Here is a 27,278-nt window from a genome sequence, read left to right on the forward strand (position 1 = left end):
CTGGTATTACAGCAGTGGGCCAATGTAGTGTTAGGAGTCTTGCCCAAGGACTCTTATTGGTGTAGTGCAGCATAGTCACCCACACCGGGAATTGAACCCCAGTCTCCCACATGCTGTGGTAGCTCACTGGCCAATAGTGGTGTTATCTGTTGCGCCACACCAACCACACCAACCACCAATTATTATTATTATTATTATTATTATTCATATTCATATTATTATTATTATGTTATTAATAATTCAATTATTATTGGTAGATTTTTATCAATGTTTTAATTTATATTGAGTTACTGAGGGGATTCTCCATGCTCACCATCACCCTGCACTGGCTGAATTCCCAGCTCTTACGTGCTCATTTGCATTATCCACTAATGTTTTGGTTTGAGGCGCGCAGTTCTTTGTACCGCCGTGAGGGGGCGCCAGTCAAATCAAAACTTTTCCCCGTGAGGGAGGATAAACATCAACGCACCTCCTCAGCTATCTAGTTGTTGGATTTTTTTTTTTTTTATTCGGAATGAAATAAAACTTAGGTTGTGAAGAATTACTGAGCAAGAAGGCCTGCGTCTGTATAATATCTCTGAAAGCTCTTCAGTTGGAGCTGTCGACGATTTGCTCGCTGTCGTGTTGTTGCCATTCAGGTTTGGCGAGCAACCCAGCCGGACTGAGAGGGAGGAAAAACCCCGAAGCGACTTTTTTTTTTTTTTTGGACTGTTTATCTTTTCTTCAGTTCGGTTAAAACATCGCAGATTTGCTAGTTGTGTTTGTTGTCATGTTGTTAAGCTAGCTTCATCACTTTAACGACGCCAGACGGATTCACGTAAACTCGACTGAACGCAGCAGGAGTTGCGACGTCTGGACGTTACTCTGGACCTGCGTGCTATCTGAAAATCCATAACACAGCTAAATTGACGTTACAAGTAAAACCAAGCCGAGGAATAACAAAGGGAAGCTCGCAAACTAGCTAGCTTGAGGTCTCGGTTAGACTGATGTCGGATCAGAGTTCGTCCTCATCTAATTCTGATGAAGATGTGGACCCTGAATCGGAGCAAGCGGATGAGTTCGGTGGGACCCTCAGCAAGGTAAACACAGCCAGCTGACTGCTATTACATTTACTAGATACTCACCTACTTCCAGAGCTAACTGTTATCTGTATTATTATAGTCCAGTTTAACATTTATCACATTAGATAGATACTACAAATATCAGACTTTAGTGTATTTAATACGGGAACCAGATATTAAATATACTAGATCTAACTAACTGTACTATCTATGCTGGAAACAGCCTAGTCTATATTTGTGACATTAGATACTATAAATACTAGACCAAACTCAAATGTGTGTATATATGCTGAAAATTACATTTCTACATTGCATTAGAAACCAAATACTATGCTTTAATTTCTATATTCTAATTTGGACTAAATGTACTTTTAATATTACATTAAATACCAGCTTATAGCTTATTCCACACCTCTATTTTATCTCAGTTTTGGAAAATACTGTGGTTTTATGTTTAGTTTAGCTACATTTCTATTAAGGGCTGAAGTAGGCCCGCATTTGCAGTAAATCTAGTATCTGAGTGATGTTTAATGTCCTCACATGATCCTCACACTGCTCTCTGACCTTTTACCTAAATAAGAATAACAATTTATTAATTAGTATTAATTAGTAATTTATTAATAAAAAGATGTACTTAAAAATAATGCTAATAATGGCGCACGTATTTGTCACTGCGAAATGTGTCTTCTGCATTTTACCTATCTGTGGTAGTGAACACACACACACTAGTGAACTAGGGGCTGTGAGCACACACCCACACCCAGAGCTGTGGGCAGCCAACTCCAGCACCCTGGGAGCAGAGAGTGTGAAGGGCCTTGCTCAAGGGCCCAACAGTGGCAGCTTTCAGAGCCCGGGTATTGAACCCACAACCCTGTCATCAATAGTCCAGAGCTCTAACTGCAAAGCCACCACTGCCCCTGGTTGGAATGATACTTTAAAAAATGTATAAAACCCTCAACTCCTATTATAACATGAGATATACTAACAAGGTGCCTCCTGAAAGTTTCCAGGCCTGTTTCTGTACCTGTGAATGTGATCATTGTGGTGTTTTGTTTGCAGTGGACCAACTACATCCACGGGTGGCAGGACCGCTGGGTAGTGCTAAAGAACAACACCCTGAGCTACTATAAGTCAGCAGATGAGAGGGAGTATGGATGCAGGGGCTCACTCTGTCTCAGCAAAGCAGTCATCACAGTAAGACTGGCTACTAGACTTAATGATGATCTAGAGTTGCATTCATTACATGTCTGATCCCAAAAATCCCCAAAGTTGGAATATTTAGTCTTGTAGAAGTTAATGAACCCTTGCTTCCTTGTGTGAACCAATACTTCTCAGAGCAGGTGTCCCCATACTTCTCAGAAGTATTGGGACACCTGCTCATTCTGTTTATTCTGAAATCAAAGAAAAAAATTGATATTGTTTTTGTTGGATTAACTGTCTCTACTGTCCAGGAAAGGCTTTCTACTAGATTTTGAAGCATTGCTGTGAGGATTTGATTGTATTTAGCGACATATGCATTTGTGAGCTCAGAATATTGGATGATCACCACCCTACCTAATCCCCAACTCCCTAAGTCATCCCAAAAGTTTTGGATGGAGCGCCATCATTCCAGAGAACACATTGGCACTGCTTCACAGCTCAATGCTGGGGGGCGTTATACACCTGTAGCCTACACCTGGCATAAGGCATGGTGCCAATAGGTTCATGTTGATCTTTTTTATGTTTTATTCCATTGGCAGTACTTGTCTACTGAGACTAGACAAGCAGTGTGTGTGCATTTGCACATCTGTGTCAGCACTGGGGGCAACCTAAAGTAGCTGAATGCATTCATTAGGAGGGGAGTCCACAAACATTGTACATATAGTGTATATCAATTTAGACAATACGTCACCCAGCACTAGGTTACTTGATAGTGGAGGCAAGCGGATTGCAAAGTTCACAACATAGCAGCAGGCAATAGTTAACCAGGCCTACATACTAGGCCAGAACCTTCACTGCATAGGACATATCTCTTATTTAGGAACATAAGAGCTATACAATACAACAACCCTGAGCAGAATGTGTAAATTGTCACCATTGACATTAACAGGACAGGAAAAATGTATGAAAAATGTTATGGTTATTTGAGTTTCAGTTTGGCTGTCTGTGGGGAAATACCATGAATCCATGCATTGTTTATTTATGAATAACTGGTTTATAGACACTGAGTCATGCATGCCAGAGGAACTAAGTCTCAGATGGTTTACAGTTAACACGTTTCCCTGTTAATATACTAGTTCCTGCTTTAGAGATGTCTGAACGGATTAGTTGAATCCTACAGCTGATTAAATCATTAATCCCTATAGAATGCTGTAGAGCAGCCATACTTCTCTGACGTGTATCTTTCAGGTAACCGGCTTGTTTGAAAGAAAGAGAGATGATGAGAAGAGAGTAGGCATGAGAGGAGGGAGTGTACTCCACTGTCTTGTTTGAACAAGCACAGCTTGCAGCCGCTCAGTAACTCCTCAAAAGGTTGTGTCGATGCACCACTCTTTTGTTGCATTGCCTAAAGTATGCGGAAATAGTCAGGTGGAACAGAGTTGGCAGGACTTCTCCAAAAGCAAGGTTGCACTTTTTCCACCTGTCTTGCCTCTATGAGCTCAGAGCAGATAATTAGTGAATGATATGTGTGTTAGATTTCTAACAGTTGAGTCATATTTGGATTAGACCGATTGCCAGTATTTTGTGGCTTTAGTTGAGCATAGGCGTATTAACACTCTCACAATTACTCAATTTAAAAAAAAAAAAAAGAAAGTTGAAATTAACCCTCTTAAGGAATCAGTCATTTATATACACATTCTAGGCCTCTAGGAAACAAAGCCTAATGGTCACAATTGTTTACATGCAGGTTTTGGTGTTCATTGCTAATATAAATCAATTTAAAGGCCTGTTTATCTTAAACTGATACTCGATTAATCAAAATAACCAGTAGAATATTATCAATAGCTCTGCTCCATACTTCTTTAACTGTGTTCAGACAGGTATGGAGTTGCAAAACATGTCATCTCCCCAAAGTATGCATCAGTTACAGCAGTTACTGTTTTCCAGCAAATGGATTCTTGTTTGAGCCGAAACAACCCACAGTAAAAGCAGCCACTGTGGCAGCATTGTTCTATGTCAGAATTATCTTCATCAGGGTAGCAGACCAGAACAGCATGAACAGCACAGCTTACGCCCGCTGCAGGAATACAGCTGAGTGAGCTGAAATGTGTAGTTTTATTGAGTATATGAGACTGAGTAGAAATTGAAAAAGACTTTAATGACTTCAGTCAGAAGTCAAGGACAATCTGTGTATCTGAGAATTTGGTCAAGGTCAGATTGTGTGTTGTGAGCAAGATAAGAGTTTATACAGTGTGGGCTGTAAAGGAACTCAGCAGTGACAAAGTTTGTGTTTTTGACTTTCAACTCTGACATGTTGGATATATAATTAGACAGTGAGGTTAAAGTGTGGCATGTCAGGTCAATTAAAAACAAATAAACAGCAAGTATGCTTTATTATTTAATGTGCAGAAGTATGTTCTCTGGAGAAGCTGAAAACGTAAACAAAATGCATGTAATTTCACCAGGGGTGCCCAGACATTTGCCTAAGACTGTATACGTACATACAAGTTCAGCAGAACTGTAATAAAAGCACAGCCTCTTTCATGCAAGAGTGGATGCAAATGCCACATGTGGAATCTTTTGCTGCAGCCTTTTAACCTGTAGCCTAAGACTGAGCACAGAATAAATCAGTCACAAATCAGACATACCGCTTTCAAAATACAGTTGTATGCAGAGGTCGGGTCACCCCTTGTCAAACTAAATTGTTGAGTTTCAAAGTGGAAAAGAAGTTAACCCGTCATCTACAGATATTACTCTTATTTACTAGTGAGCTTACTGGTAAGTTAAGACAACTGGATTTGTGATTGGCCTCTCAGGTTGCTTACACCAGAATGTCTTGATTTACAAAGGCCTTGATGAGTTGAATTGTGTTAAATGATCCTGAGTGCTTAGCTGTGCTACTGCCCTCCAAAACTCCAAAATGTTGACAACCTCAGATTTCTGGGATTGTCCAGTAAGACGAGGTGTGTCTCTTCTCTCTTCTCTTATTAGACAAATTTGAGTTTGTGCATACTGTCTAACTGACTGGGAAATTCTGATTGGTCAAATACTCTTCTGGTACGGCTGAAGTTGGGGATAGTCCAAGCTTGTGTGGTGTTAACCCAATAGGAAGATGATGAGTGGGCTTAAAGATCTTCTGCTATGACTTCTTTCAAGATTGAGTTCTTGGGCTGATAATGACGGGTTGACTGGTTGGATTTGCTTTAAATAATCATTTTTAACAATTAATTGTTATTTATTTTGTTTGTTTGTTTTTTTACCCACAGCCTCACGAGTTTGACGTGTGCCGCTTTGACGTCAGTGTAAATGACAGCGTTTGGTACCTGAGGGCTGAACATCCTGAACTCCGGCAGCAGTGGATTGATACAATTGAGCTTTACAAGGTAAAAATGTAATGCATCTCTGTGCTTTGAGAGATAACTGTGGACACGTTAGGGTGGCAGAACCTGATTCTACATACTTGAGGGTAAATGCCTGTTGCAAACACAGTGAAACTGGAAGCTCATATATTGGAATTTTCCACGACTCACTCCTTACTTAGAGAACCCATTTTTCTTGTTACGTTACGTTTCATATGTGAGTTACTGTGACTACATTGCAGTGACCTTATTACCATAAGGTCATAAGGTCTTTATGACCCAGTTGAAGAAAATATGTGTAGCAATATTGCAAACGTGTTACACAGATTGCTTTTCCCTTAGTTCCCACTAGTGGGCTTGATCCTTAACTGCTAACATTCTGGAGACATACGTAGTGAGGGAGTGTCTCCAGGAACGTAGCCGTTGTTGTCTTACTCACACTGGAAACAGGGCTAATCTGAGAGAAAGGTTTGTGGTTTCAACACACAGCTGCTCACACATGTATGAGTGTACTTGTGTGCACAGTTGGGTAAGTGAGTGCTCGTGGGACTGCTTGAGATAGCTATATGCTTAGATTTATGATTTAGGCTAGCATGCACTAGTTTTTCTAATTAAAACCACATGCTGTCTGTTAGTGTTATCTCTCCTGCTTTTCTGCCATAGAGAAGATGAATCTATATATGCTGTTATTATATTTGAATTAAATATTGTTCAACTCCTGCCTGATGTTTGTGGACATTTTAGAACATCTACAAACTTTAATTGTTTACAGCTGTTCTGATAAGCTAAATTTATTTGCTAAATTGGACAGAAGTATTGGGACAGCTATGTAGTTCACCTACAGAAACTTTAATGATATAACATTATAAATCCATAGACTTTTAAATGAAGCTAGTCCCCCCCCCCTCCACGCTTCCAGGAAGGCTTTCTTCAAGATTTTGGAGCGTGTCTGCGAAAAGTTTTGTCCATTCATCCAGAAGAGCATTAGTAAGGTCAGACACTGATTTTGGACAAGTGGGCCTATCTCTCAATTTCCGCTGTAGTTCATCCCAAAGGTGGACTATAGGGTTGAGGTCAGGATTCTGTGTGGGCCAATCAAGTCAAGAAAAGTGCCTAAAAAATAGTCCTATAGTATTATCCCTCCATCAAACTTTGCAGTTGACACAATACAGTCAGGTAGGGAATGTTTTTCTGGCCTTCACTAAACCCATATTCGTCCATCTGACTGTCAGATAGACAAGCGTAATTTGCCACTTTACAGTGTAGCTCCAGGTACACAGTTTTACAGCCAGAGGAAGTTTTAATATTTTAATGGCAGTTTTAATTTAGTTTGGCATTAGGTTTTAATGCCAGAGGAAGTTTGAAGCTCTGCATTTATTGACTCAGCAGAGCGCTGGCAACTTTTATGCACTATGCGCCTCAGCACTCAGTGACCTTGCTCTCTAACTTTATGTGGTCTGTCTCTTTGTGGCTAAGTTGCTGTGGCTCCTTAATGCTTCCACAGTTTGTTGATTTGTGGAATATCTAGGAGAGAAGAAATTACACAAACTGACTGCAACAATTGCACATTCTTTTACAGCGCCACACTGGGGTTCAGTACGCTCTTCAGGACCACCCATTTGTTCACTAATGTATGTAAAGGCAGACTGCATGGCTGGGTGTTCGATTTTATACACCTGTGGCAATGGGACTGAATAAAACACCTGAATTTAAGATTAGGAGGCTGTGTATTGTCTCTAAAAGCTGAAAGTTATTTCACAAATAGTTATGAATACACTGCCTACTACTTTAGAGACGTAGGGTTTTAAATTTTTTTTACATAACAAACATTGTAAGGCAAATGGTCGTCAAAGAAAGATTAAAAATATTTTATTCTTTTTTGATATCTTGATATTTCCTAAAATTCCCCATTGTTTTAACATCATCAGTGTCATTACATGTAAAACATGTGTAGGTTCACTGGTTTTGGATAAATACAATGGCTACATTTGTGTTGTAGACATCGTGGCCTCTGATTCTTATCATCCCCACTGCAAAGATAATCTGAGTCAATAGACAATAATCTGAGAATAGACAATTCCACAAGAAGACACTCTGGATGACTTTGTTGTATGTCTCAACATTTAAAAAAATCAGTGGAGTTTCTCTCTAAGCTTTGATACTTTAAAATGTCATTTTGATAGTAATGAGTTTCATGGGCAGAGATTTGGATTTGTGTGTGTGTGTGTGTGTGTGTGTGTGTGTTTGTGTGTTTGTGTGTGTGTGTGTGTGTGTGTGTGTGTGTGTGTGTGTGTGTGTGTTTGTGTGTGTGTGTGTGTGAAATGTAAGACAGAATGATTTGACAGCAGAGAGGTTGTTCCTAGGAAACGATGCACAGGAAATCTTCAGATTGGAAAATCTTTGAGCAGCGCCATCAGCTGGTGGCAAGTGGCTGTGCAAACCAAAACAAGAGCAGTTTTAACAGGGAAATTTTAGGGAGTTTTTATCTGTTCTTTCAAAATCTAAATCACCCGAAATTACCACATACATGGTAAGTTTCAGTACTCAGGATAGAAAAGAAACAAACCTTGGCAATAGGAACACTAATGTATTATTGACATTGCACTTTTATCTATTATCTATCAAATAAATGGCAAAACCTGAAAAGCACTATTACAGTATGTCAGGAAAAAGACCAGCTGGGGAGCCTTTAAAATAGACTGTTAGTGTCATTATACAAACCTAAAGCAGAATTTAAAACATACATTATTAACAAGCAGTTTGGTGGCTAGTTATTGGACAATTCATGGGTAAAATGTATGTTGCTTATTAATAATAATCAGAATATGAGTGTTGAATATATAATAAATGTTTGTGCTGGAGTAATCAGTTGAAGTTTACTCTTCAGTCAGAACAGACATATAGAATATTACAATTGTACTAAAGCATCACATCTCTTAAATCAGCAAAGTATCAATTATGCAGTGTAAGCTCTTTTTTTCCTGCTACTATGTCTCCCAGGCATTCAATATGAGGCATGACGACTTTTGTCTGATCAGCAAGCTGCTATTGATTGGTTTCTTGAACATGAATGTCGAGCTGTTTTACTCCTAGTAGATGCTAATAAGGCTCAGATTTTCTGATTTAAAATGTTTTAAATATCTATATTTAATATTTAACAGAAATGAACAGCACAACATTTGCTGTATGCTTATCTTGCAGCATAAGGCTGAAATTTCACATGTAAATAGTGCCACAGTTACATTCTGCTTCCTTATACGCTCTGCGTATAAAGAATAACGCCAGCCTCATTGGAGACATTCTTGTTTACATAAACCATTCAATTAAAGGCATCACATGCGTGTATGTTGAGAGCAGAGCTTGAACTAGCACACAGAGCTTAAACTAGAACCTGTGTGGACGGTATGACCAGCAGTCTTAGAAAAGGCCATTATTCTTTTCTCTGTCAGTTTATAGTGAATTTATCACCACTGCTGTAGATAATAGTTTGAAGAGAATAATGAGAAAGGTGCTTTAATAACCATATGCGAACTAGTTGTGAATGTTGTAACGGCAGCTTTTTCAAAAAGCTACATTTTGCCCATCCACATGTAAACAGTTTGTTCTGAGATATCTCCACCCTAGAAAGTGTTTTCAGTGACCTAAAAAACATGTTTCTGTGAACAAGAGGCCAAAATGCCTGCTTTATAAACATATCCAGACACATGGGCTTTAGAAGGGCTCTGGTGTAAAATAAGGTAAACTTCCTCTTTAAGCAGAATATTGTAGCAGCCTGCCTTTGTTCTTTGTTTTTATGTTTTTGGTATTCTACGTTTATCAGGTGACTGCAGCTATGCCCTTTCTCCAACCCTCTATTTCTCTCTCTCTTTCTCTCTCTCTCTCTCTCTCTCTCTCTCTCTCTCTCCATCCCTTCTCCTCTGCGCTCACTCTTTTTCACTGCCTCCCCCTTGTCTTTCAAGTGTCCACTTGACTCTGCAGCAAATGGCTTTTAAAAGTAAAAACATTATGTAAAGCACAGCTTTTCCAAACAAAAGTTTACTGTAAAGTGGATTCTGCCGCAGGTCTGTATTGTTTGCCAGTAGCCTCATGGGTGTTTCAGCAGTTCAGGCAGGAGAGAGTTTTTTTTTCTATTCTATCAAGCGTTCACCATTGGGCATGAATAATGCATGAGCATGATGCGTCTGAAGAGGTACATGCAGCTCTTTCCTTCCAGCAAATGAACCCGCGGTCAGGAAGCAAAGGAGTGGTCCTGCTTTGGATGTATCCTGTGCAAAACCCCCACCCCCTTCAGAAGGAGATTTTTGGTCCAGTCCACAGCACGTTTTTTTAGTGCTGTCTGTGCATCTGCCCACCGAAAGGAAATGTGAAAAGGCAGGGAAGAACCAAGAGAGAACGGAGCACATGCAGTCTGCCGGCCGCTGAAGAGATAATCGCTCGACACTCAACCGGTGCATCCTCTCTCGCGCTCACTCTCTCTTGTTTGCACACTCTCTCTCTATCACTCTCACGCTTATTCTCTCCCCCCCACATACACACCTCTTTTTATCTCCACTCAGCTGCTGCAGGCATGGATACTGCTGATCGACTTAAGCGCAATGTTCCTGGATGCTGTAACGTGCAGCTGTGTGTGTGCATTGAGGTAGTAGTGTGTATGTGTATATTTGTGTGTCCATCATTTAAAGCATCTCTTTCTTTCTCTATCTCTCCATCTCTCACACACTTATGCTCTACCTCTCTCTATTTCTTCCCCTCTTTCTGCCTCTTGTCTCCATCTTTCTCTTATTTTGACTTTCTCTCTTCCTCTCTCCCCTTTCTGCCTGTTTCATTCTCTTACATCTATACATCCTCCCTCTCACTGTCTTCATCTATCTGTCTTCTCTTTCTCTCTCTTTCCCCCCTCCCCCATCCCACTCTCTCCTCATGCTTTACCGACCCACCCATAAAGCCGTCTGTGCCATGGGATGCCACACCTTTCCAGAATCAGGCACTTATTATATTTATCCTCTTTATTCATTGCCTTTTCTGCTGCTTTTCCAACTCTACAAAGAGAAAGAAGCATCATTTTCCATCTCCCTCTCCCTCTTCTCCACCGCATGCCAGTGAGGACTCTGAAGAAAAGAAAGTGTCTGAGAAGAGCACTAAGGAGCCATGCTCCGGCCAGCCGGCCAAGACTGTAGCAGCTCCCTCTTCTGCTTTGGCTGCTGGAATGGACGAATGGTGGGCTTTCATCTGATAGCATGTTAGCACCATGTTAGCATGCATGCTGCTTTCATTTGTTTGCTTCCCATCCATTATTGTTCTTACTTCTTCACCATGTCTGGAGAGTTTCTAAGCTGTTTTGCTGAGACCATATTATGCTGACTTTGCACTCTTGCAAGTCTGTAACATTATTCATTTTAGCAGCTGTTGGTTTACTATGTTAACTATGTAAAGTGCATGTATTACACAGGTGCTCAGTGCAAACACAGCTTGTATCATCTCCAAAGACTAGCATTGCCAGTAGAATGAGATGCTTTGGAGCAGCCTCATATGAGCATAAAGTCTTAATGCTCAATATATAGGGGAATACAGCCCCCTGCATCTGGCTGTGGAACTGTATTCTTTGAAATGATGGAGCTCCACTTACTGGAATGGGTTGAACTGGAGGTGATTTAGAACTCATCCAACATCAGTATGTGACTTCACTCATTTTCTTGTGGCTGAATGCAGTCAAATTTTCATATATGTGTTCCAAAATCTAGTGAAAGGGCTTTCACAGAGTAGTAGAGACTGAGATTAAGAGCAACACTTACTACGCAGTGGGTTGAACTGATGTTAGTGATCCAGAACTAAACATCCAACATCAGTACCTGACAGTAATGCTATTGTGCCTGAATTCAGTCAAATTACCACAGATGTGTTCCAACATTTAGTGTACTAGTCTTCCTAGTCTTTCCAGAATAGTAGAGATTGGGACTGAGAGTAGGTACTGCAGATATGTGGGGCCAATTTCGTATTACTACCCTTTATTTTTTAGAAGAAACATTAAATGAGCAGATGTCTGCACACCTTATTGTACCTTTATTTGAAATATTGTGTATCCAAGGTCAGGCTAGCATGATGGGCACGCTGCTCTTTTTCCTCAACAGTTGGTGAAACACCCTCATAGCTATTTCTGTTTTAGTCATGGTTGTGATGATTGTGATGATTGTCTGTCACATATTGCATCAACAAACTGATCTTATTGGTTGCATGAAAAAAAAAATACATTTGCACCATTGTTGCAGTTGTTTGTTAAACAAAGCTTTATGAAATGAGGTAATAGTATCTGAGTGGGGCAATATGAAATGTTTTATTTAGCTGATAAGTCTCCTGTGACTGCCTAGATTCTGTAGCAGTTCTATGTTGCCAGTGCTTTATTCCCATAACCCTGTCAGTGCACTAGCTAATCCCTCTTTGGCCATTAGTTAAACCACTTTAGATAATGAAATCCTTCAAAAGCCTTGGTGTTAGTGGTTATGTAACACTGAGCGTCTAGGCAGAGGAGTCTATGTTTTCACAGTCTTCAGAAGAGAATTACTGGTTGCGTTTCTGTTGTTTGTGGTACTATTTATTGTGATTTTGTACATGCATATGTGGATGGCATTGTTACCATCAGAGGAGTTTCATTGAATCTAAATAGATATATTAGTTCTTATGTATTTAGTGGGCATGTGTTTAAGTATGTTACTAAAGTGCTGTTCTGTTGGGCTGCACAATCACTGGCTGTAATGGCAACTTTACAGGAGATTTTTCCCTATTATTTATTCCTAACTTTCAATGGAAGTCAGTGTAGAAAAATTATATTCAAAGTCATTTTGGAGCATTTCTATTTGTCCATTCATCATTCAATTTTGACTCAATATAAACAATGCTATGTTCACATTCTGTCAAAAAGCAGAAATTGGCAAAAATAGAGATGCGAGGTACATATGTAGAGTAATGTTGTGTAATGATCTTATTATGGGCAATAGTTTAAACCCAGCTTTTTAAAATGCCCCTATATCAACTGCTAAATCTCATCTCAAGCAATTGGTTCATTTCTCCCCATTCTTGACACCTACTTAGAAGTTTGTGCTCTGCTCAGTTCATTTTTATGTCCATTGGTGGATTGTATGTGATATCTGCAGCAGTGCATAATCTGAAAAAACATGAACACAATTTAGATCTATCTTTGGTTTTCACCCTGCTGTCAGCCTAAGAAGATACACTCATGTAAAGAATGTTTTCTTGCTTTCACATGTTAAAGAATTCTGGTTGAAGAGTCAGGTGTAGGCTCTCCCCACAATGGAGTTTATTGCTACATTTCTCTGAAGATTTTTTTTCTTGAATAATACTTTTCTTTTTTGTTAGCTGTACGCCTACACCTATATACATGCATATTTGTTGGCTATATAACTTCATTGGGTTATATAGGTGTCCTATTTTCAGAGAGAACAGATGTAACCCAAAAGCACCTGAAACCTGACTGTGTATTTGTGTGTTTGCAGGCTGAATCAGGTTACGGTTCAGAGAACAGTCTGAGACACCATGGCTCTATGCTTTCGCTCACCTCTGCAGCCAGTGGCCTTTCGACCACCTCCACATCATCCTTCAAGGTAAAAGAACTTTGCTTGTCATCCAAGGTAAAAGAACTGTGCTTGCCTCTAGCTGCAATTCTGACTGTGAAAGTGACAATATACAGTTCCATGCTTAAGAAAATAGTTTAAAACAATTTATCTCAGTAGGAAGTTGCTGATTTGATCTGTGAATATGATCTCAAAATATATTTTGAGATCGTTAGAAATAAAAATGATTGGTTCCAGGTTTCTTCTTGATGCCACCAGCCATTACATAGATTTATTTAGAATTACCACCAGATCTAATATTAGTATTTTTGTTCCACAAATAAACACTTACTGCCCAGATAAATCACTTTTTCAATAAAGATTAGGTTTTTTGCATAGAACTGTGTGAAATGCATAAAATATATAAAATGGTTCATACAAGACAAATAATCTAGACAAACAAATAAAATGGACAAAAAAACATTTTACTGCGTCAACCTTTATTGTAAATTATCGTTACATTTTATAATATGTCACTGGTGACCACACTGATGACCACGCAGAAAGGCAATAGTCTGCGGGAGAAGCTGGCAGAGATGGAGACATTTCGGGACATTCTGTGCAGACAGGTAGACACACTGCAAAAGTACTTTGACAACTGTGCAAGTGGAGACTACAGAGATGAATACCACCGGGACAAAGGTGAGAAGTAAAACTTCTTATAAATCTTATATAACGCTTTATATAAGGTATGCCTCAAGGAACTCTCTGATGGAGAGTAACCAGTGGACAGAGAAATTAATAAACATGTACATGAACAAATTTGTTCATTTTTAATTAAAAGCTCGGTTTTCACGCTCCACTTCTCTCTGGTTAGAGCACGCCATGTGCATTCACTTTGCTTAGACCACTATTTCTCATCTCTTCCCTGTATGTGTTTTCACTCACTCAAGTCGCATGTGCTCATCATAATGCACAGATCTGATTGGCTGAGTAGCTGCATGTGTGATATTTACAACATGTGATTGGTCTATGAGTTTCCTAAGACGCTAAACCTGTACTGTAGGGGCTTAAAAAGTAAAATAACCAATCTCGATTATTTATCAGTAATGCTTCCATGTACAGATAAAACAGTACATGGGTCCGTACCCAGATCTCTGTCCACCTACTAGACTAGACTAGACTGAATGTAAATGCTCTTTGTACAGATGAGGGTGCATAAAAGTATGTATTTTATTATACCCAATAGTTAATCATTAATATCTACTGTAAATTGTGTTAATATAGTAACTGTGGAGTGCTGTGTTGTCTTTTGGTGCTGTTTATCATGCAGTAGTTGAGGATGATGAGGACGACTTTCCGTCTTCACGACCTGATGGAGATTACTTGCTCAACAACAACAGCAGCAAAGAGAAGTGTGAGTAATATAATAATATAATATAAAATCATATAATATAATATGCTATTCAGTGCTGTCCCCATCTGAAGTTTTTGCCAGACATAACAGGATTGTCAGTCCTGCAAGACTGTAAATACAACTACAATCCACTTTAAAATCAGATTTAATACGACGTAAAAAAAACTATGCACAAATTCGCATGGCACTGTATATTCTGTGCAAACTTGTTTACGTATTTACAATAATAACAATCCTCCGTTCATGCCCTAAGACATTAAACTAGCCATAAATGTTAGCTAGCTAGCCAGCATGACATATTTTTTCATACAGAGATGTCACTTAATTTCTGTTGACAGTTTGCTGCAGTTGCTACCTTGTCATGGCTTCAGATATGCCACATACAGACATTCCTCTCTGACAGAACTTCTCAGATTCTTTCATGTTTTACATGTTTTGTGTAATGATTAGTATTTTAAACTGGTGTGGTCTCTGAAGCTATTACTTGCCATGTTTACAGAAGTTAACAAAAAGGGATGCTGCTTAACTTCTGCCATCTAAACCAGACATTAACCTTATTGCAGCCTTATTATTGTTATGTTACACAGCTTAGGCTGTACGTCACCTGCCGAGTTGTGTGGGGAATCAGTAGGCAGATTAACTTAATCAGAAAGGAAACTCAGATTTAGATTCACAGGGGTTATAAAAGACATAAAGCTGTTTTGGCAGCATTTTAGGGATGCACTATATGTTGTGGAAAAACTAACCAGTGCACAGACTTGATGAACCCGTAGAAATCAAGCTGATTGTTACTTGAAGCTGAATATTCAGGGTGGGACTGTGTTTGCATTGTCACCCTGGAGTTTATGTTCTAATTATGGTACCACAAATGTAGCTTTTTAATTACTTTTTTTATATATATTTTGAGCCATTCTGTATTATTCACTGTGCCCTTGTTGTCTGTCCATCTCTAAGTATTCCCTGTGGCCAGTCCCAGAGAACCAACTGGTATTGATTTCAAAGGCGAAGCCATTACGTTTAAAGCCACCACTGCAGGGATCCTTTCAACACTGTCCCACTGCATTGAGATCATGATCAAACGGGAGGAGAGCTGGCAGAAGCGGCTGGAAAAAGTATGTCTACTAAATAAATTTCCTTCTCGTCAACCTGTGCCTTTCTTTGGTCTTAAAAATAAAAAAATTAGTAAATTAGACTAAGAAGATCAAACAACACTCATCATTTCATTGTAATCAATGCAACGATAGTATTATAGACTGGCAGGTTTTGGAAGAGGAGCTTTCACTGTCTTTACGTGAAAACCCCAATGAGATGTTGCTAGGTGAGTGTAGAGATGTGAATATTTTTGTGTGTCCCAACCTAATGGTCTTAACAACATTAATTGGTATTTGAAGGTACTTTGAACGTGCTGCTAGTACACCGCCTGCTCACACTGTGTTGAATAATCATACGTTAACATACTTAGAATTTGAGATTAAACTGTTAGCTGCGAATTTGCTTTTCAGGTCTGTGAAGCTGAAACCACATTCTTTGACAGCTTTCTCACCCCTAATGAGGCATTCAGCAGATCATTATCACATTTACACCTCTGTGGCGAGCCTAAGTGGTTGAATTTAATCACATGAGCTTACTTAATAAAAAGGCATGTTAAAAATAAAAAACAAGCTGGAGTTAAACTATCACATACATCACGTGCATACACCATATTGACATACAACCACATGCAAATGTTTAGTCACCTTTGTTTAAATCCTGTTTTGTTGAAGTTCTTCCAAAACCAAACTTAAACAAACTTAAGACACTTTTTTGAAATTTGTTTAGCACAATTTTCATTTATTTGCTGAATTTGACATTTAAAAAGATTAACAATAAAACATAACATTACATGAGCCATAACCTTTGTGCACACCTTATGATTTGTTTTTTTTTTTCCGGACATGTTAAATTAAGAAGTAACCAAAAAAAAAGAAAGTAATGTGCAATACAGTAATACAGTAGGTCAGAGTAATTGTGCATTGCAATTTGCAGAAGCATGTTTTCTATAGAGGATTTATGTATTAATTTAGAAAATCAACAATTAGGGGTGCCCAAACTTTTGCATACAACTATACATTTACATCTGAACTCACATTAACAGAAAGTATCAGGAAAACTCAATTAAAGCTAAAACCCAAGCCCTAATTGCTAAAAGCCTCAAGGATGAGCTGCATTCTCTGAAAGTAGTGTGAATTGATCTATGTGCATGTCTTCTCAGTCCCGTGTTACACATTGCTCACATCCAACTGCAAAGTTTTAGACTCGTCCAACCAGTTTTGCCTTGTGCAGTCCAGCCCAGAAGCTTCAGAAGGCAGGAAGTACTTGAATTCCATTCCATTCCATTCTGAGCATGAGCGAAGTAAAGGGGTGTGTATCTGTATATCAGATCAGAGGAAATAGACCTGTATCTGGAAGACCTGCACTGTTCCAACAGCTGGCACTAGTTCATCAGCTTTGCGGAGGCTTGCTTGTCTGTGGATGTTAAGATGTTGACCAGTTCGTGCCGTGTGTCCACGATGAATCCCTGGCCTCTCTGGGCAACTGAATCTCTTCAGTCAAACGCACAGAACTGGATTCCTCTGTGTACACGGAGCAACTTCTATGGTGTAGGTGATACCTGCTCGGCATGCCGGTAAAACAGTTTGCAGTAGCTTCGGCCTGATTATGTCTGTATTTTGTTGAGTTATTGGGACCCAGCCCAGGAATAAGGTTTATTTAGTGTGTTTTTTTTGTTCCACCTTTGCAGTGAGATATTTGTGTTTGTCTCATGTCTTTTGTGTGTGAGTGAATTGAAGCTATTTGAACTAACCCAAGCTGCCTGATTCTGTTCAGTCACAATGCTGTTTGTTCAGTAGGGTTGTCTGGCCTCATAAGGCACTCCTTATCAGCTGTCATTTAAACAAGGTGTTGCTAGTCTTTGTTTTCTTTGAATTCTGAGGAGAAACAAATGTGAAGGCTGTAGTCCTCCATCTGGCCAAGCTGTCGATTTACAAAGTCTCAGCTAATCTACAGTAACTATAAAACAAGGTGTTATTCAGAAACTGTAAAAGGACAGTGTACCAGTGCTAAGTTCTCAAGTCAGGTGGCTCCCTTCGTTCTGTAATCCTTTGATTCTCTGTGGAACCTGTTTGGGGTCTCTATAGCTGGGATAATGAGAGAAACTCAAGGCCCCACCCAGTCGTGGATGTGGAACAGCCCATTCATCTACAAATTAGATTGAACCAGTTTGTTTATCCAGATTCATTCATTATTTTAAGCATGAGCCTGAAAGTAAAACCTGTTTGAGCTGAAAGGTCCCACCTGAATATGTGTTCAGGTCACTAATATAAGGTCCTTTTATTTACATTATCTGTATTTTCTTTAAAGAAGAGCACAGAAGGGGTTTGAAATGGGATCGTAATGCCAGACTATTTAATGCTGTGTTTCGTGTAGTGTCTAAAGTCATTAAACTAAGAAATGAACAAATACATCTTTCTTTGTAAGGAAATGGAGCGGAGAAGAAAAGTAGAAGATGCCTACAAGTCAGCCTTAACTGAACTGAAGAAGAAGTCCCACTATGGAGGGCCAGATTATGAAGTAAGTTGACTTCTTTTTGAATTACAGCTATGGCAGTATCTAGTATTATGATATCTCCACAATTGTTCAACAGTGCTGATACAAGAAAAGGAAAAACTGCCTGAAATCCTGTGTTAAATATTCTCCTATATGACTTTCAGGAGGGCCCCAATAGTCTCATTAATGAAGATGAATTCTTTGATGCTGTGGAAGCAGCGCTGGACAAACAAGACAAGATTGAGGAGCAGGTAGGCCTATTAGATGTGTAGGACACGTTCTGAACTGCTCAGAGCTTCAAAAGATAATTGCTTACTGTGGAATGATATTGGAACCTGTAAGTTGATTATGCACACCAGGTTCAGCATCAGACTTTGCCTGACTGAACCTGCTGCACTAACCGCTTTACTGGCTCAATGTCAAAGGGCAGAGCCACAACAGTTAAAAAATTATTTATCAGGTTTTACCTTGTTTGGAATATTTTTCAATATTTAAAAAAAGGGGAAAAAAGTTAGCTGCTCATCTGGCTAACAGCTGCAATCTCAATTTTATAATTTATCATTGGTTCAGACAGGATAAGTTTTGCATGGGGAGGTGGAGTAATGTCATTATTACCAAAGTTTCACAAAGAGTTTAGTCCTCTCCAAATGCTCTATGTCAGACTGTGCACTCCCGCATAGTAAAGATTCTGGCTCTTTTTACCCTCTGTAAGACGAGCCACAAAAACAACCTTATATCAGTCAATCCTGTGTGAATCGTGTGAAAATTCTGTCATATGTTTTTTGTGGCTTTTCTCAAGTATGGAGGCACTCCAGGAGGCTCCAGCTTATCTCAGAGCACTTTTTTTACAGCTGTTTTGCTAATGTAGGATTTTCTTTCAGATAAGGTACTTTGGTACTGAGTACTTGCTTAGTTGCATTTGTGTTGCATAAAATAAAATTTTAGAATGAGAGGTCACCAATCACCAAGCAGTCCAGATGCAGTCACCCACAAAACACGATGAACGTTCATAAATTGAAAAATGTATATTTAAACTACAATTAAAAAGCATTTTCTTCACAAATATAACTGAGCAGAAGTAAATGTACTTTGGTGATTTGAAGGAACAAAGTTTTAACTTCAGTACACGTATCTAAGTGCAAGTACACTATATGTCCAAATGTTTGTGGACACCCTTTCAAATAAATGCATTCAGCTACTTTTAAGTTGCACCCATTGCTGACACAGATGTACACACAGGAAGTAGTGTGTGCAAATGCCCACACACACGCACACTACTTCCTGTAGAGAAGTATTGTCAGTAGAATAGGACTCCCTGGAGCAGATAAACATGAACCTATTGTCACCATGTCCAATGCCGGATTTGGGCTAGAGGGGAATAAAGCCCCCCAGCATTGAACTCTTAGGCAGTGGAACTGTGTTCTCTGAAATGATGGTGCTTTATCCAGTACTTTTGGGATGAGTTGGATCCTGACCTCACTAATGCTCTTGTTATTCAATGCAATCAATCCTCACTGCAATTTATTTTTATTTTTTATACCCTTGATTGTGGAAAAAAAATTAATAGGCACGTGTCCCTGTACTTTTGTCCATAGGTTACTACTCACTTCTGCTCACTTTCTGCTCAACTTGGTCTCTCTTTGCTTATTATTTCAGTCTGAGAAATGCAGGACCCCTCGGCCTATCACCCTCAGCCCAGATACCTACTGCTCTATCAGTGCTCACAGATACTCCACCAAGGTATTGCACCATTGCTACCACACCCTCACACAGTTCTTTAAGATTAGAGTTTTCAAGCTCTGTATGGGTTTGTAATGTTTATTTAAATTGCATGATAAATTGCATGATCTGGCTGTTCTTTTGAAATTTGCTTGTGCTCTTTTCTGTATTTCTGTTTCTGATTTTGTGATTTTAGATTTGTGATGGCAGTTCTGTTTTCTTTATTCCATGGCTGGTGGTGGTTTTCCTCTGTCTCTTTACTTTTTGTATCTCTGTCCCTGGTTCAGCCTCACAGCCATGCTTCCTCCCTGTCCTCTCTCGACCTTGTCAGTGCCTCCGATGATGTGCACAGATTCAGTGCTCAGGTACAGTGGCTTGTTGCTGTTGTAGCGTGGGATAAACTGTGCTTTATTACCCCTCAGCCAGCGCTTTTCTTTTTATAGTAACATTTCTTGACGTTACAGTTGAGGAAGGTCTGTATTGATTTTTTCAGAATGCTGTCTCTGTTCTTAAGAATATTCTAAGACTTTTCTTCCTTCTGTGGTTGATATCCTGGAATTTTCACATTAGGTAGAGCAAAAATGCAGCTCCTAGGAAGCCAATCACTACTACTTGTTTTGGGCCTGTCCAAAAATAAATATAGTTTTGAGCGACATTTATAAAGAATTACTGACTGTATTCAAGACAGAAACCATTTTAAATAGGGAAGAACTTTTTTGGAGCTTCTATAAATAAATATTTATTTACTTAATATAATACTATGTATAGCTGCTAGAAAATGCAATTACAAAGAAATAAGCCAGTCACTCTATTAGATGTGTAATACACTCTCTATTGGAAATTGGTATAATATATTTAATGAAATCTTTGTAATGGAAAAAATAGGCTTATCCATTAGGACAAAAAAAATGAGGATTTTGATCATTCATTTCATCAAGTTACTGTTTTTTATTCTACGTTCTACTTTTGAGTTAGTAGTTGTGAGTTCTCTAATCTAAAAGATGAATCGTACTGTAAAGGAATCTAGACTACGGCCACATGTATAAATGCTCTGTCATGTCAAATAAAGAGAATTGTAAAGAAAAAAAAGAAAACCAAAACCGTTTTAAATATGATTATTAAACATGAATTTGTCTATCATAATTCAGAAATCTCAGAAAGAGCCTTTGGTTCACCTATTCTCTTGTGTGGTTCTGTAGGGGCTTTGTTGTTGTTCCAAATGATCTGACAGCCAACACAGCACAGGCCAACACAAAGCTGAGTCAGAGAGACTTGAGGAATAGAATACATGTGCACAGCAAACAGTAGTGCTTTCATCTGAAGCAGCTGTATGAACAACACCTGTGCTTGATATGTACATAGGCTTTAATCATTACTTAAACTTCAGTTACATGTAATTGTGTGTCACAGTAGAGAGCCTAATCTTCATTCTTGGTATCTGGTCATATGGCCAGCTAGCTTAGACAGTTTGGTGAAAAAGAAACTTATAATTGAATCCAGTGGACAGGTGCTTCAGCTTTTGCCCATTGACTTCTGTTCTTTCTATTCTGTTGACTGTATGCTGCAGACCAGATGGACATTAGGCTGAAATGAGCTGGAGTTCTAACGTGGTGTTTTCTTATTCCACACTGGACATTTGATGGTGTGTGTGAACATCCAGACCTTTATGTGCAGAGCAGTGTGGGTGTGGGAGACTGACTTGTGCACCTGTTTGATTTGACCCAGGTGGAGGAGATGGTGCACAACCACATGACCTATTCCTTGCAGGATGTGGGTGGAGATGCTAACTGGCAGCTTATCACCGAGGAGGGAGAGATGAAGGTGAGTCATTTTGTCTGAGCATACCTGGTTTAACAATGAATCCCAAACACTAACAGATGAGACGGTTTGAACAGGATGTTTAGGCTTGAATGGTTTGAGATAGTTCAGACTTGGGCAGTGGCTTTATTTTAAAAGCCAAATGTAATCCACTATATTTAATTTGTATTTGATCTTATAGACATTAGTAACAATATTGTGCCATTCTTGTGACTGAGGAAAAGTAAATATCAATGACTAATCTGTCTTTGTGTGTGTGTGGTTAATGTGGTTAATTTGTGACTGTACAACTAGAGGGCACATGCATTTAAGAGTTGAGTTTGTGCTTAGCTCCATTACATAGGAGGTGCCTAATTTATAGGATCCTCATATCTAATAAAAGAATAATAATTAAAAATGAAAGAAAAATAGTATATACTATAAATGTAATATCATATTTTTATGACCACCCCTGGTTTCAAATAAACTTGGCCCAGGAAGTCAAAGATTACCCATAACATTCTCTTGCATTCCTTATTCATGTAATTCCTAAAAGGCTACTATGGCAAGGATTTATAATATTTTGAACAGAAATGTGTAACTGTACGCTTGTGCTGCACTCATTCAGTGGTGAGTAAGTCTTGGTCTTTTTTTTTCAGGTATATCGGAGAGAGGTAGAGGAGAATGGTGTCGTCCTGGACCCTCTCAAAGCCACGCATGCTGTTAAAGGTGTCACAGGGCACGAGGTCTGTCATTACTTTTGGGACACAGCTTTCCGGAACGACTGGGAGAGTGAGTGCCATTTAATCTGTGCTCAGTCAAATTGCTTACATCTAACCTCATCATAGGGCACTCCTCATATCTTCCTTTTCTTCATTTTTGTCCAGCGACGGTTGAACACTTTACTGTGGTAGAGCAATTATCAGACAAGGCAGTGATTATTTACCAGACTCATAAGGTACAGTACAGTTAAAATCCTGTCAATTAAAATTTGTATAAGGCAATTGCCATTCAGCCTGTGTGTACATTTTACTTTGACTCTGAAGTCTTGACTTGTTGTGTTGCAGAGGGTGTGGCCTGCTTCACAAAGAGACGTCCTTTATCTGTCAGTCATCCGTAAAGTCCTCTCCACCAATGAGAATGAACCTGACACGTGGCTGGTGTGCAACTTCTCTGTAGACCATGACAGTTATCCAGTAAGTGACCGTTTTTGGTACTTCTGTTATTCTATTTAATACTTTTTCTTTCCTTGTCACACACAAACCTTGTCTCTCCATTTTTGTTGACATAGAAATAAAAAAAAAAACACAAGAATCTGGCAGGTTTTTTTGTCAAATGATGTCAAAATGATGAATGGACCAATGAAAATGCTCCAAAATTACTTGGAATAAAACATGACTTTTATTAAAAGTTAAGAATTTGTTTTATCATTCTTAATACGTATTTATATACATCTTGTATATTTTATTTATCTTCCCAGCCCTCAAGCAGATGTATCCGTGCCAAAATAAATGTGGCCATGATCTGTCAGACACTAGTCAGCCCACCAGAGGGCAACAAAGAGATCAGCAGAGACAATATCCTCTGTAAAATAACATACGTAGCCAATGGTGAGTATGGTCATTCTTAGCATATCTTGCTGTTTCTCCTACAATTAATGGTGTATTACATTATCAAAAACACATTTGACTTTATTTCCAGTTAATCCAGGTGGATGGGCACCAGCATCAGTCTTGAGGGCAGTGGCAAAGCGAGAGTATCCTAAATTCTTGAAGCGTTTCACATCATATGTTCAAGAGAAGACCAGCAACAATGCCATACTCTTTTAAAAGAGGTAATCAATCAGTTATCAGTTAAAATGAAAAAGTTAAAATTTGACCCTGTTTCCACCTGTTTACTTCATGTGTCTTGAGTATCAGGATTACATCTGGATATAAAGCCAAGCCACATATAAATGCAAGTGTAAACACACCAAAGACACATGTAAATCAGATACAAATCACATCACTCAAACCACTTTAGGAGGAGGTCTGAGACGCATTTGAGATGCATGTTCTTGCAGTGTAATGCATTAGTCACTGTCTCCAAGACGCATTTGACAACCAAAACTCCTCCCAGTACAGGATTCAGTCTGACTAATCTGTGAAGCATTTGACTACAGAGTGTCAACATATGTGGGTAAATATCTTATCAGGATACAGTCTAGATACTAGACACATGAAGGGACCAGGTGTAAACAGGGACCTCATTTATATAACATTTGTTACTGTTGTAATTCAAAGAGCTTGATTTTTCAAAGAACTTGACTTAGGTTGACTTTACAAGTTGAAACTTTCCCACAACTGAATTTTGCTTTTCTGCAGCTAATTTAAAACGTAATTGCTGCTCAGCTGATACAGTTACAGTCACCTCAACTTTGTGAAACAAGTTTTAGGAAACAGCTGATTGTGTGGCAGTATAGCTGTGTGTAAAATCAGGCAGATAAAAGATCGGCAGCTATAGGTAATGTTCAGCCATCAGAAAGGGGGAAAATGTGACCTCAGTAATTTTGAGTGTGGCAGACAGGCTGGTTTGAGTATTTCTAGAATCGCTGAGGTCCTTTGTCAAATTAAGGTCCATTGTCATTGTAAGAGTTTGCTTAGAATGCTGCAATAAAGATAAATCATCCAGTGAGATGCAGTTCTGTAGACTCAGCTGCCGTGTTGATGAGAAAGGTCAATTGAGAATGGCCAGACTAGCTAGACCTAATATAAAATATGAAAAATACTAGGTACCAATGTGGCAACTGTTGCAGTATTTAAACATGTTGCTAATTGCGTAAGCAAAGCATAGTTAGATTATAGGTATAATAAAGATACCTCACATGTTAAGCAGCAGTGTACCATTAGGTTGCAATTTAACAAGATTTTCACATTCCTTTAGGTTGTCTCCTCTGTGGCGTCTGCTAACCTCCGTTGAACACATCCATGTAAGAGGCCTTATCCCTCCCTAAAGAGCCTAAATCAAAATGCTGAGGTAACCTGCCCTAAAAACTACATTACCAGATACCATTTCATCCAGCACACCTATGAAATGCAGTGTTTAGCTCAGGCATATCGGAGATAGAGACGATAACAGGATGTTCGTTGACTTGCATACAGAGTGGAGACTCTAAGAGCCTGTGGCAATTACACCTTCTGGGGGAGTTAAATGGGCTCTTGAACAAAAGACCGCAGGCTATTACTTTTGATGATGGCATGTACAGTTAGAGTCCTTCATGTTTGGGTTGAATCCAGGTTGATTGTTTTTCATTGAAGTGTAAGTAAGTTTACTTATGGTTTTGTAAATATTTTGTATTCATTTTACTTGCACATTGTTTAGCTGTTGTACTTATAAAAATTAAAAAACTATAAACTTGAATGCCTTTAATGAGAAGCCTTCTCAGTTTTAACTGAGCTTTTCTCCTGGCCTTGTCCTTTGGTACCTCAGTGTGGTGTCATTACTCTGCTGAGATTGAGGGAGAAGGTGTGAAGCTTTAACTTTGCAAACCATTTTGTATTCTGTGATTTACAGTTTTGTGTTCATGGTGATTTAGTATTCAAATCTGAAGGAAATAAAAGTACTATATTGTCACTGTCATGCAATACCTTGCATCTCCATTTTGCCCCATGTTTTTTTTTTTTACATTGTGTCAAAATAGACGAATGATGAATGGACCTATAGTAATGCTCCAAAATGACATGGAATAAAAATGTTTTTTTTTCTTTCTCCTGTAAAGTTCACATTTTGGAAATGCAAGATTTTTGCATGGCAGCATAGATATGTTGAATCTGGAGGCTGAAGAAGGTGCAAACTAGATGGTGCTCAGAATAATTGGGTTGCCAGATATTGGCTCTGTAAAGTGTTACAGAAAGTTTAATAAAGTTGCCAAATTTTTCTTTGCCTGTTCCATTTAATTAAAGTAATAATTTGCCATCTGTGCAGTAGTGCTTAGTAGTTGGTACCTGAAACAACATTTTCATATCCTTATTTAATAGAACACTAGAGTGTGTGTATCTGAGTTCACATTAACATACTGCTTTATTTTGTTTAACCACACAGAAGACTGATATTTGCACTTATTGCATTGCTTAACAATCGGATTACATTTGTTGTCTATCTATGAAAGGTTGTGTGCATTATATATAAAATATCAGCACTTTTAATGGTACTTTTTTAAAGGTTTGCACAGCTTGATGTTATGGTTCCTGTTAACGTGTAACCTTGAGATTCAAAATGCTGTTGGGAGTCATTTGAAAATATACAGTAAAGGAAATGTTCTGTTTTTGTTGTTTTGATTTGTGTTTTTCTTTTGAACAATAATAGTTATAATTACTGTCAAAACAGTAGAATATAGATTAGGATCCTGTTATTTACAACAACAATAATAATAATAATAATTATAATAATAATAATGTGCATTTAAATATTAGAAAGCAACAAATGGTATTTAATTTTTTTTATTTAATACAAAATCTGTTTTAGTTTAATATTTCAAGTATGTATTATTTAAAACTTAAAGTATTTTATTTAATTTACACAAAATAAACTGTAATCTAATTAAATGCATTGAAATGTTGTATATGTTATGTAACATTCAACATATTAATTTTGTTCTGTTTAATAATTTTTGTGTGGTGTTTTTGTTCTTCATTATGTATTAGAATTATAATTCTGTATACATATATTTGGGCTTTCTTACTTTCCTTTTCTCATGCACTTCTTAGCTTTGTATGAAACCTCTGCAGGTGCAGAAGACGCACGTATCAGAGAACGTTGAATCCAAACATCTGAACAGCAGTCTAAACTTTGAAGCAGGTTCACATTGTTTGTGTCATGATTTTCCGCAACTGGTTTCACCTTGAGTGAGCTTAAAACAAAGAAAAGAAAAAAATAATATAAAGCAGCTGATGACCTTCTCAAAAGCAAGCATACCCAAACATGCAAGACCTTGATGATCACAATGTCAAGCAGGCCTTTTATCAATACAGTTCCATGTGCAAGAGATAATGATGGTGCCATATTGGAGATTAGTGTTGGGGAGGAGTGACACCGCTAACCCAGATTAACCTGTGTGTGTGTGTGTGTGTGTGTGTGTGTGTGTGTGTGTGTGTGTGTGTGTGTGTAAAAGTAAAGCACTCTACATCCTTTTTGCAGGTCTGGCTGGAGCCTCATTGAGGGTCAGCCAATCAGCTGTCACTATCCTGGTGAGATGTGATGCAGAGTGATCTGATTGGTCAACGTACACTCTGGTGAGGCCAGTGTTTGCTGACGTTGCCTCAGGAGAACTCTTCAAACATCTCACCAACCTCCTACACAGAGATGCCCTTAGTACCCTTTTGCTTCTTGGAAAAAAGTAATATCTATGTTGGAAGGAAGCTTTGGCTTTATCAGCTCTTTGTTATATAAAAATCTGAGAATTTGTGAGTTCTTTACAAGAAAACACGTACATCAAATTCCTATAGTTTCCCATGTCATTTTTCAAAGTCGTTAGTGTGAGTTGTATGGCTTATACTGTTGATCTTTGTTTCAGTGTTTATCATTGAACATACAGTAGAATTTCCATGCTCTATTCCAGGAATAGTTCAGGGGAAAAAATACAAGCATTGACGATTAA

The 27,278-nt window shown here is 38.6% G+C and overlaps 1 protein-coding gene across 5 annotated transcripts; it reads left to right on the top strand.

The window, feature by feature from the left end:
* The first annotated feature begins 442 nt into the window (after positions 1-442).
* Positions 443-25,559, top strand: cert1a (ceramide transporter 1a). Of its 5 annotated transcripts, none has more exons than XM_072664875.1 (18): positions 443-1,079; positions 2,121-2,255; positions 5,468-5,584; positions 13,069-13,176; positions 13,689-13,827; positions 14,459-14,542; positions 15,497-15,654; positions 18,059-18,151; positions 18,292-18,378; positions 19,784-19,867; positions 20,134-20,211; positions 21,572-21,667; positions 22,303-22,435; positions 22,531-22,601; positions 22,711-22,839; positions 23,124-23,253; positions 23,345-23,477; positions 24,566-25,559. In XM_072664875.1, exons 1-17 carry the CDS (start codon positions 987-989, stop codon positions 23,470-23,472), a joined length of 1,863 nt encoding a protein of 620 aa, XP_072520976.1. In that variant the 5' UTR covers positions 443-986; the 3' UTR covers positions 23,473-23,477; positions 24,566-25,559. The 5 variants fall into 5 exon arrangements, with proteins under 5 accessions (XP_072520976.1, XP_072520977.1, XP_072520978.1 ...); XM_072664876.1 differs by having other exon boundaries at positions 14,462-14,542; XM_072664877.1 differs by lacking the exon at positions 20,134-20,211.
* The last annotated feature ends 1,719 nt before the right edge of the window (positions 25,560-27,278 follow it).

Source organism: Salminus brasiliensis, chromosome 20 (genome assembly GCF_030463535.1).
Source record: "Salminus brasiliensis chromosome 20, fSalBra1.hap2, whole genome shotgun sequence".
NCBI lineage: Eukaryota > Metazoa > Chordata > Actinopteri > Characiformes > Bryconidae > Salminus > Salminus brasiliensis.